Source organism: Engraulis encrasicolus, chromosome 12, assembly GCF_034702125.1.
Source record: "Engraulis encrasicolus isolate BLACKSEA-1 chromosome 12, IST_EnEncr_1.0, whole genome shotgun sequence".
In the NCBI taxonomy this organism is placed as follows: Eukaryota; Metazoa; Chordata; class Actinopteri; order Clupeiformes; family Engraulidae; genus Engraulis; species Engraulis encrasicolus.
The window spans coordinates 15706519-15718332 of record NC_085868.1 but is presented as its reverse complement, the minus strand read 5'-3'; the positions used below and the strand labels follow the sequence as shown (position 1 = coordinate 15718332).

Sequence of the window (11814 nt, the reverse complement as noted above, 5' to 3'; positions counted from 1 at the left end):
CAGAGCCACATCTTGTCACCAGGATAAGCAGGCAGCCGCTTGGGCCCCCCAAGCCCCTATATAGCGAATAACAGCTTACACTTTACCACGGTATTGGCAATTTTGTTTCAAATGTTCATTCTTTTGAATTTGAATTGAATGTGGGGCCCCACCTTACCCTAGAATCGCCAAATGTTGAAATGTTGAATAGGCCTATTTGTGCCGTATGTGTATGTTAGATTTCCTTTGAGTCCCAAGTCTACAATAACACAAAGCCTTAAATATGTTCATTCTGCCCCACCTGTATTCCGTTGGCAAATGAGACGATACTGTATAATACAGCTCCAGGCCTTTTTATTAGAATACCATGAAAAAGTTGATTTATTTCCATAATTCCATCAATAATGTTAAACTGTCATGGATTGTAGATTCATGGCCCAGTTTTTTAACTATTCCAATCATTATTTTTTGTCTTTTTATATACGTTGGCCTTCCAGCTCAAAAAACCCATGAATTGGGGAATTCGCATTATTAGAATATTGTTATAAAATCACATTTTTCTTCATCAAAATTCGGGTCACATTAAATCAGTTGAAATTTGGTACTTTCTACATAACATGCAATGGTCAATACTTGGTTAGGACATTCTCTGTCTTCATAATGGCCATGATGCGTTTAACATTGAAGTCAATGGCAAAAACAGTGCATGGGAGTTATGGAAGCCCAGATATCCTTGATGCTTTGCTGTCAGCTGTTCTTGTTTGTTGACCTGGTACCCCACACTTCACTCTTCAATATACCCTGTAGATTTCCATGCCACGTTTTGGCGCTAACTCACCAGTTTAATTCTAAATAACCAGAAATGAAACCCCATTGAAAATGAATGGGGTTTAATTTCTGTTGAGTTAGAATTAAACTGGTGAGTTAACACCAAAACGTGGCATGGAAATCTTCGGGTATATTGAAGAGGGAAGTGTGGGGCACCAGGTCAACAAACAAGAACAGCTGACAGCAAAGCATCAAGGATATCTGGGCTTTCATAACTCCCATGCACTGTTTTTGCCATTGACTTCAATGTTAAATGCATCATGGCCATTATGAAGACAGAGAATGTCCTAACCAAGTATTGACCATTGCATGCTATGTAGAAAGTACCAAATTTCAACTGATTTAATGTGACCCGAATTTTGATGAAGAAAAATGTGATTTTATAACAATATTCTAATAATGCGAATTCCCCAATTCATGGGTTTTTTGAGCTGGAAGGCCAACGTATATAAAAAGAAAAAAAATAATGATTGGAATAGTTAAAAAACTGGGCCATGCATCTACAATCCATGACAGATTAACATTATTGATGGAATTATGGAAATAAATCAACTTTTTCATGGTATTCTAATAAAAAGGCCTGGAGCTGTATATGGTCTGTTTCAGCGAGGTTGAACAACAACATGTTAATGGATTAAAATGAATGGCCAATGGCCCATCTATGTTCAATGTATCTTCTTTCCTTAATGATGAAATATATTTCCCCTCTATAGTGACTGAGATGGTGTCTTCCATGCCTGCGTCGTGTGCAAGATGAGAGATTGCTGTTGAGGAGATAGAGCCATCAAAAGGTGGAGGACGGGAATGGAACATCGGGCGGGAAACAAATGGAGTTGTTTTTCTTTCCATCAGGTAACTCCCTCTGATGGCGTTTCATCATAAAGGCCTTGATACCCAAACCCACCCACACAACAGCCCACACCCACACCCAAACCCACCCACATCCACACCCACCCACATCCATCCACACACACACACACACACACACACACACACACACACACACACACACACACACACACACACACACACACACACACACACACACACACACACACACACACACACACACACACACACATCCACACACCTGCAATTGACTTTGCCTATGAGGAGAACCAGTTCTACAGTACACTGGTCCGCCGTCCTCCTGTAACTCTCCCCAACCCATCCATGTGTTTCCCCGCTAAGAGAAAACACCATGCTGCTTCTCTCTCACACTTTGTGAGTCACACAGTATGTCGTTAAAATGGCTGAAGGGTTTTTGTTTTGTTTTATGTGTTGACAGAGACTGCTCTTGCCCTTGACTGTATTTTGCTTGGGGGCATGGAGGGAAAAGAAAAGAAAAGAAAAGAAAAGGAGGAGGCGAATAAAAGAAAAATCCCCCCTCTTGATCCATCGGCCAAGGTCAGTCTGCCGGTAATATTGTCTTTATATTGTTTGTTTCAGCCCATCTCATTTCGTTTCCACTCTCGTGCGCAGAATAAAACTCCTGAGCGGGAAGGAGGGTATCCTGCTCTTGCTCTGAGGAAATTTCATTGACTATCTCTCTCTCTTTCTCTCTCTCTCTCTCTCTCTCTCTCTCTCTCACACACACACTGAGACAATAAATAAATGAATGGGATATCAGAGAAATAATGTAAACGTTATGGACACACCAACACCAAAGACGGCAGTAAGTGGTTATTCTGCTTGCTCTCCAGAGAGAGAGAATGGAACTAAAAAAATCTATCCATCATTTCAAAGAACCTCTCATTGTCTGATTAAATTAAATTAGGCCTACATTTTGATTGACCTTAGTCCTGAAAGCCTCCATTGACTGAAGTCCAGGCTCTTTGTAGTGACTTGTCTTGTTCCTTGAAACGTTCTGACAAAGTGAAGAGAAGAACTTTGTCTGAGTCATCCTTGATAGATTCAGTTCTAGCCCTCGAGTTTACGGGCTGGAGAAATCCCCCGATATACTGTACGTATATTTCCGCCTGGAGACTGTTGTGAAAGCTAATGGGATAACCACTTTTTCCACCTCTTCCTTTAAAAAAAATCATTCACTGTTTCAGATCTGCAAACACAAAGAGGCCCCTTTTTCTCCTCTACAGCTCCACATTCTGCCAGCTTATGGCTGTGAAACACAGTAAAGAAGAAGGAGAGAATTAGAGAGTACACATCATGAGAGAGAACCATGAAGCATGTTTGTATTCTGAGCCACAGAGCGGAACCCCCCACCCCCTATGCCCATCTCCCAGTGTCTCACGTTATCACAGACTCCAGTATACCTAGAGGTCTGTTTATTTATTTTTTTAATCTGGTAAAGCAAGGTCGATTGGCTTGTTGGCATGCCTGTATACTGCTCCCTATCACATGCCCTTCAGACATGGTTAATGTTTATACGGGGAAATGAAAAAAAAAAAGTCTTGAGCAATATGAGATAGCATGAGACAATATTAGAAGTTTATAAGGGTGAAATAAATATTGATCATTTATAGCTGAATGTTTTTATTGCTTTATTTTGAGGACAAAATTGCACCTAAACCAATATACTGCAACATTATAAACACATTTTCGAAAAATGACAATGTAAATGACACCATATGGTGTGCAAAAAAAAAACATTTTGAGAAAGACATTTCTTGTAAACATTTAAGATGGTGGAGAGTAGCCCATAATGAAATGACAACCATGACACATTGCATTCACCACAGAAAAATCTATTTAGAGTTATGCAATATGAATAGATGGTATATATACAGTATATTATATCAACCATTGTCAATAGACATGGGTGCTCCAAAGTCTGTTTAGAACCCCAATCCATGGGCCTGACCAAACACACTATGTGGTGGTGACCCAAACAAATCATTTGGGTTGACACCTTCGTTCATAATTTTCAAACACGCCCCTTCCTCTAACCAAAATCCAGGATACAGCGGCTCTGTGAATTTGGTGCATACTCTGTGGAGAAAGGTAATCATGCCAGAGACATCATAGAAGGACAAAGTTCCTTCTTTGTGATCAAGGTGGACTCCAATTCTATTTCCAGGAATGAGACCAATGACGTCAGTCTTGTTCCCATGGTGCCAGAAGGAGCACCCTTCAGATGAACAGGACAAACTCCACGACTTATCATCGTATCCAAAACGACTTGTGCTGCAGATGTCTCTGTATGCTACAGCAATAGCAACCCCTTTCGCATTACTCCTTGTTACCTCCCAGTAACTCTGTCCAGACAATCCTTGCACACACAACACTTGACGGTCATAAAATGGCTGAGATCGACCAGTTGAAGCTTGAGAACTTAAGCCAAAAAGTCCAGCTGCAGGTGCAGGTGCAGGTGCAGGTGCACCAACAAAAAGTGAAGAAGATGGCGTACCAAAACTGAAACCTCCACCTCCAATTCCACGTCTGTGTTCTGTTGCCATAACTTTTGTATTCAATTCAGAGAGTATCAGGTCTCTGTAGGCCGTGTTTCCATCAAGTGACAGCCAACAGGAATCTGGAAGAGTTGAGAACCATTTCAAATGAATACTCGGCCTACATATCTCTAAAACACTCTTGCTCATATGATGTTTGCCAGGAAGAAATAGACAAAGTATTACTCACATTTGAGGAGATCTTCTCTCGCTGGTAATTGCCTTACAATCTCAGTTTCTTTAACTGTTGAGACAGAATTATTTCAAGCACAACTTTAGTTGCCTTCACACATACATTTGGTTTGCATAAACAAACTTGAAATATCAATATAATTTTGAAATAATGTAATTCCGGGAATGCAATTTGTGCAAGACAATACAAATGCTGCTGTGCCTTTCATTGACTGAAGTGAATTGAATGGGAGGGTGTAAGATAGTACTGTCCAGAAATGAATCCCTTACAAGTGTAAAAGAACAAACATGTTTGATTTAGTATGTTTAAGGTATGGGAATGCAATGGTGGCTGCTGCTGTTGGTCACTGTGACAGTGTTAACAGGAACGATGTTGTTATTCAACTTCTGTAGGATAGTCATGGAGGTATTCCAAGAACATGGTTAAATGATAATTTAATCATCTAATCTTCAATTAGATGATTTACCACTACCTCAAGGTTACCTTAACCTGGTTTACCACTGAGCCTGGGAATACTCCCATAGTTTCTTGGAAAGCTTCCATGGTTTTTGGGAAGTGGGGTGTGTTTCTAGAAACCATCATCTCCTTATATATACAGTGTGCAGATTATACAGATTATTGTTATTACCTTTTGCTGATATTTTCACCATGTCCACATCACAAGCCTTCTCAACTGTTTGCCTCAAAGCAGAAAGAGATTGGCGAAGGTCTTCAAAATACTTTGACACATCAAGAATCATGATGGGTGAAGCCTTAAGCGCAGGAGAGTTTTTGAAGGTGTGGAACCTCTGCAGAGAGAGAGCAAACACAAGATACTCAATATAGGGACACAAGAGATCAACACTGATGAATTATGTACTCATAGGTCAATGTTGCATTTGAAATATGTGACTAGAAACAAGAAAGCAAGCTGCAAGTAGGCCCAAGGGCATATTGAGTTCATCATGGATTCTGATGCAGTGCAATGAAAGTGCAGATCTTGAGTGGAGAGGGGAGGGAAAGGGGAGAACAGTTGCTCCGCCGGGCCTCAAACCCAAACCTCCAGGGGTACTAAACTGGGGCTGTGACCTCTACACCAAAGAGCCAGGCTCATTGGCATGGCAGTCAGACAGCACACTCACAACCCTAGTGATGGCCACTCCATCACACTAAGCTTTACAATGATATCTTACACATGCTAATCTGGTAATATCTGAAAAATGTGTGACCTTATTTATGTGTACTGAAGTAAAGCCGGGCATACACTGTGCGATATTTTCACTCGTGGGTATTAAGCTCCTGCTCACACTGCACGATGGAATTTCACTATTTAAAAGTTCACATCTCACGACTCACGTCCTCACACTATACGAGCCGACAGTCGGATGCGAGCCAAATGCTTCCACTGTGCGACGCGACAGGCATGTTTCCCCAGTCTGCAGAGGAGGGAACATGGGCACCTGAGGTGGAGATGAGGTCGCACTCAACAGCGAATTGCACGGCCCTATTCATTTGTGCATGTGAAGTGTCAAATCGGGTCGTAGCACTGCTTTAACTGTGCGATTTACGCACAAGCCACGACCAGGATTTCAAACATTTTTTATTTTCTTGCGACCCTGCGATTGCACGCTTGTGAGGCGAAATTGCTTGTCATTACCCCATGTACACTGCACGATGCGAGACTCACGATTGACCTGTGATTGAGCAAGAAATCGGCTCGACTCCCAAGAAGTTGTGTGAGTGCCAAATGGTGGCAAAATCAGGGCAAAAGTCGCACAGTGTATGCCCAGCTTTAGTCTACTTGTAAGTCGAAACAAGAGATCTGAAAGCTCCTCTTGGCCATATAAAATACATAAAGCTTTCCCTTTTTCTGAAGCATTGAGTAGCTTCTTCAAGACCTCAACTTGAAGATTCTGCAAAAAAATGACAATCACAAAAAAATGCAATTATGTCTGCAGATTATCCTTCATCTAAATCATCTTGGTCAAAAGCAAAGAAGGTGGAGAAAGCTAGATCCACCCCACCCACACACACATACTCACTAGGAGACTGCCCTGGGCCTCGTTTCCGAAAGGGCCTTAAGTACTACTTAACGCTACGTGCTACTTAAGTTCACACGTAACACCATCGTAGAGCTCACGGAGCGTTTCCCAAAGCCAACTTAGCAAAGAACCATCGCAGGTTGACACGTAACTCTAAGAGAAATCCACGAGTGGTCTTGAGTAGTCTTAGCGCGCTAAGATTGATCGTAACGGCATGGCACAGTGGAGACACCCACAGGAATATAGAGGAAACTTGCGCTTCAAGTTGATGTTTTATGACGGGAGTGTAAATATCATGGCACCACAGTTGACACTGTAACGAAAATAAGAAGGTAACATTAATTGTGTAAGTGTATAAAATAAAAGCAATGTGTTTGGAAAATATTTTACAGGCAGTAAAATAGTTCAGCTGTATTGGATAAATCAGGGCATTATTAAACTGTGATCAATCATAATTTGTGTGGGTGCTTCGTGAACAAGAACAATGCATCCACACGCAAAATAAATAGGGGGCTTCGGCGATAAGAGACAAGAGTGGTGATGTCGGAAGGCCACTACCGAAACATAAAAAAGAAAAACGGTTTAATTTTCAAGTACCCTAAGAAAGGGAAGGCGCCGCAGAAAAGACACGATAGTTGTAGGCTAAGGGTAAGCTATGACATAAAAAAGGCAGCGATGGGGATTCGTGTAGATTTTTTATTTTAATAACAGCAGACTGCCGTGCAAAATGTTCCTCACAGTTGTCAAAGCCTTGAGTGCGCGGTACTTTGCGCGCCGCTCCCCAAATGCACATCCCAATTTGGAACTCCTAGGCCTACTTGTCTTATTAAATATTAAGCACGGTAGCCAACTGCACGCGCTTTGTCTGGTTTAACCGCGGTGTAGCTCATGGTTTTGCATGATTTCATTGTGTGGGTGCATTTTATTTCATTTGCCAACAATAACTCCTGTCGATAGTTGCGAACTGCTACAAATGTAGTCCCACCCTTATAGAAAACAACTTTTGATACTGACACACGCCTTACATTTTGTAAATGGTTTAGCAGCAGATGACGGCGCAGTTCACTCCGAGGACACTTCAGCACCACATATGTGGACAGCGATCCTTAAGAGCGACGCTACGAATGATCTTAGAGGCTGTGCACGCGCGTTCATGTACGAGTGTCTTTGGGAAACAGTCGTAGGAAATCTAAGAACATTCGTAGGATCACTGCTTAACGACACACGTAAGGTTAAGAACCATCGTTATCGGGAAACGAGGCCCTGGACTGCTCCCTTGTGAGGACCACAGGCCTGATTTCTAATTTAACCTCATGTTTTAGTTTAATTCTATGCATGTGACAATTCAAACATGTACAGTAGCCAGTGCAAGACAGTACCTGCACAAACCAGACATGATCCTCCTCATGACACAGCTCTGCCAGCTCAGCATCTCCTCTCTTCAGTTCAGTGCTCCTCTGCTCCAGCTCCTGGACCATCTCCTCAGCATTCAGGCCAGCCTGCTTCTGCTGGGCCGAGATCAGCTCTCTCACCTCACACAGGCAAAGCCAAAGTCAAAGTCAGCTTCATTGTCAATACAGTCACATAGCCTACACTAGACATACAAATTTGCACCATAGCAAACATGAATTGCACTTCAACAATAAATAATAACAAGGAATAATAACAGGAAATAATAATTGTCGTAAGCATCATAGCAAGAAACATAAGAATAATTCATAATAATAAAAGCAAATACAATAAGGTCTCATAGTGTCCTATCAACATTCTAATCAAGAGAAACATAATTACAGTATTGTGCAGGCAGTATTAGCAGCAGTAATAATCATTCACCTCAGAACGCTTCCCTTCTAAATACTGTATCAGTTCGGTGAAGGTCTTCTCACTGTGTGCCAGTGTCTCTTCTGACATTGTCTGTATAATAAGACGTGCAAGATGGAGAGAGTTTTAATTGATACTGTCCCATTTTTGGAAATAAGCTCATGTTACACCTCCCCTTGAGTTAAATGATTGAGTTTTACCTTTCTCCTGTACTTCCAACCTTAACATGCTAGCAGCTCACATTGAGAACTATGAGACCAGCTGGCGGGAAACTGGTCTCATAGGAGTCAATGTTAACTGCTAGCTTGGAGGTAAAATTTGCACGTACTCAGTACTCAGAGAACTGTTGAAAGTACAGGAGAAAGGTAAAACCTAATTATTTAAGTCAAGGGGAGGTGTAATATGAGCTTATTTCCAAAAATGGGACAGTATAACTTTAAGCTTAATTGACTGAGTCTGTTGAGTTTGTGTGTATGTAACAGCAATGGATGAAAAGAGGGACTGTTATTCTTGTAAAGTGCAATCATTACCTTGTGATGAGCCATCGTTTCTCTCAGCTTTTGAAGGGTTGTCTCTGTTTCCTGGAGGTTCTGCTGGAAATTACTCCTTGTCTCCATCACCTGATTCTAGAATACACACAAACTATTTATGCACGTTTTCGGCCTTTACTACAATAGGAAGATCATGGAGAAAGGAAACGACTGAGAGACACGGAGTAGGACTGGGAAAGGACTCGGGCCAGACTTGAAACTGGCTTATCACGGCACCCACCGTTACTTCTTAAATTTCCACAGCAGCTTAAATCAGTTCAGTGTTGCTACCTAACTGGACAGGCTGATATCGCAGAAGTATTCTGCCTAAAGGCGAAGTGTAGTACATCTTTTGTCACAATTGAGTTTGTAGGGTACTGTGGCGCAGAGCGTTAACGCGAGCGACTCTGGTTCGAGTCCGGCCTGGGTAATTTCCCGGCCCTACCCCGTCTCTCTCTCTCCCACTTGCTTCCTGTCATCTCTTCAACTGTCCTGTCTGAATAAAGGCTAAAAAGCCCCTTAAAAAAACATTTAAAAAAAAATTGAGTTTAGACTGAAAATAGTCTAATTAGTCTAATTATACCTCCTTTATCTAGTTGTGACAAAGCCTTATGGTCCAAATATGTTGGCGTTTTAGAGATATTACTTTGTCAAATTTGCAGTAGGCGAACTACAGTATCCAACCAAATACCAATACTTCAAATGACTTTTCTCAGATCTATTGTTGGCATAGTTACCGCACTTTGTAAGGCAGTATTGACTTCCAGTGTGCATTTTGTATTGTTTATTTTCATAATATATGCTGCCTATTCACAAAACATACTCTGGTCATACCAGTAAATGTTTGGTTATTTACTTTACCATTTAGTATAAGCAGCCTACATTTTAGAAATAAAACAGCTAAAACACTGGACTTATAATTTGTTTGTGGTGAATCTGTCGTCAGAATACAGTTTTTGCACAATGCTTGAACCTGTGGGCATATAGGTTCATGAGCAAATTCATTCATGCCGAAATATTAGAACCGGTTTTACCAGACAAAATCAAGCAAGTTAATTAATTATAGGCCTACGTTCTGACGTTTCAAAAGAGGACTACCCACATTTTCCCTCTTAACTCATTTTCTCTTTTGATAAAATAAAAAGATGAGGACGCCCCATATGTAGGCCTATTTATCAGGGAGAGGTTTTCAGCCTATGTATCATTCACCCCCGAATAAAGACAATGCATGGCCTCTACCTGTTTATGAGTTCTCTCTGCTGCAACTGAAGTGGTCTCGTGACCTTTGTGGTCGTCCATTGTGCACAACATGCAGATGCAGGTCTGGTCGGTGCAGCAAAACACCTCGAGGGGCTTGTCGTGTTTAGCACAGAGCCTGTCTTGCAGCCCAGCCCTGGCCTTGACTAGCTTGTGCTTCCTCAATGCTGGAACGTCCAGGTGAGGCTGGAGGTGCGTCTCACACATGGAGGCCAGGCACACAAGGCAGGATTGGTCAGCCTTTAGTTTTCTTCCAGTGCAGAAATCACACGCCACATCTCCAGGTTCAGCATAGCACACAACAGACGGCACACTGGTCACAATCTGAACCTTCATATTCCCCACCAGCTCAGCCAACACTGTGTTCTTACTCAGAGGAGGCCTTGGGCTGAACGACTGGCTGCACAGAGGGCAGCTGTACACACCCTTCTCATCTTCTTTGTCCCAGCAGGCACTAATGCAGCGCATGCAGTAATTGTGTCCACATGGAATAGTCACTGGATCCCTCCATGTATCCAGACACATTGCACAGCTAAAGGGATTCTGACCAGACGCTGCCATTGCACTCTGTCGTTTGACTCTGCTGCCACTCCCTTGAAAGCTAGTGGGCTTTTAGGTTTCGTTTCTCAGTAAGTTTCATCTGAAATGGGAGGAGCCTCCTCCCACAGCAGGAAGTTTTATTTGATGTCTACATACGTATTGACAGGCAGCACATTTTTTCATAAGGCTGAAAAGACTTCCTGAGTCATGTATTTGTGTACTTAGCTCTGAGGTTAACTGTTAATGGTTGGGAAGCTTATTTGTACAAAGAGTTTTGAACAAAGTTGACTTGTACAGTAGGAGATGCATCATTTTCATTGTCTCAGTTGTATTAACATGTGTAGAGCTGTCTGATATAATGGCTGTGATACTTCAACTAACATTCTGGATTACACTTCTTATATCAACATAAAGAAACAATTAAGTACCACAGTAAAAATGTGAAGGTTCCTAAAAGAAGCTTCAGTTGCTCTGTGGGGGGGGGGGCGTAACGGTAGTCTGGAAAGGATATATCACTACCAACACAATGGGTGAGCTAGCTGGCTGAACTAAGATGGCTGGTACGTGCGGACATTCAACTTTTGTTGACAGCAACATGGATGAGGTGGTGAGGTGAGCAACATGGATGAGGTGAGTCTTCTATGGCCCTAAATATCGGTATCTACTTTGTAAAAAATTAAGTAACCCCAATAACCTTCATTTATTTCATATTATTTTATATTATATTATATTATATTATATTATATTATATTATATTATATTATATTATATTATATTATATTATATTATATTATATTATGCATCATATAAATTATACATCATATTACATAGTAGGCCTATTCAAGTAATTAAAGGATAACTTCAGGCAATTTCCACATGCCGTTGTAATGTTCACACTACCCTGGACTTAGCCTTTTTCATCCTGTCATGGGGACATGACAAAAACAAAATTTACCCCCATTAGAATAGCTCAGATCTTGGAAAGGGCTGAGCTGAAAAATGTGGCATCACAGGATGACAAGTCAAGGGTAGCGTGAGCAATACAACAGCATATTGAAATTGGGGTAACACTTTACAATAAGGTTACGTGTGTAAGGACGGAATAATGTCTGAAGTAATGACTGATTAATAGTGAATAAACATGTGATTCATGCATGCAGAAATGTCTAGTCCATTAGTAGTCGACACATAATGATGAATGACTCACTATGAAGTAAATGTGGTACATCAGGGGTTAA

The 11814-nt window shown here is 41.4% G+C and overlaps 1 protein-coding gene across 2 annotated transcripts; it reads right to left on the bottom strand.

The window, feature by feature from the left end:
• Positions 1 to 3312: 3312 nt before the first annotated feature.
• LOC134460090 (E3 ubiquitin-protein ligase TRIM65-like) lies at positions 3313 to 10685 on the bottom strand. 2 transcript variants are annotated; one of them, XM_063212561.1, is made up of 7 exons: positions 10019 to 10685; positions 8780 to 8875; positions 8262 to 8342; positions 7808 to 7960; positions 5036 to 5195; positions 4405 to 4458; positions 3313 to 4297 (listed from the first exon to the last, which is right to left on the bottom strand). In XM_063212561.1, exons 1-7 carry the CDS (start codon positions 10595 to 10597, stop codon positions 3603 to 3605), a joined length of 1818 nt encoding a protein of 605 aa, XP_063068631.1. In that variant the 5' UTR covers positions 10598 to 10685; the 3' UTR covers positions 3313 to 3602. The 2 variants fall into 2 exon arrangements, with proteins under 2 accessions (XP_063068631.1, XP_063068632.1); XM_063212562.1 differs by lacking the exon at positions 8262 to 8342.
• Positions 10686 to 11814: the final 1129 nt, after the last annotated feature.

What these genes read in the sequence shown, in the direction of transcription:
- LOC134460090 (XM_063212561.1), bottom strand. Translation starts at nt 10,597, where the DNA reads ATGGCAGCGTCTGGTCAGAATCCCTTTAGCTGTGCAATGTGTCTGGAT. An exon ending in ATCATGTCTGGTTTGTGCAG is followed by an intron (nt 5,196 to 7,807) that starts GTACTGTCTTGC and finishes CTCTCTCTGCAG; the next exon opens with AGGTTCCACACCTTCAAAAA. An exon ending in GAGAGAAGATCTCCTCAAAT is followed by an intron (nt 4,298 to 4,404) that starts GTGAGTAATACT and finishes CAACTCTTCCAG; the next exon opens with ATTCCTGTTGGCTGTCACTT.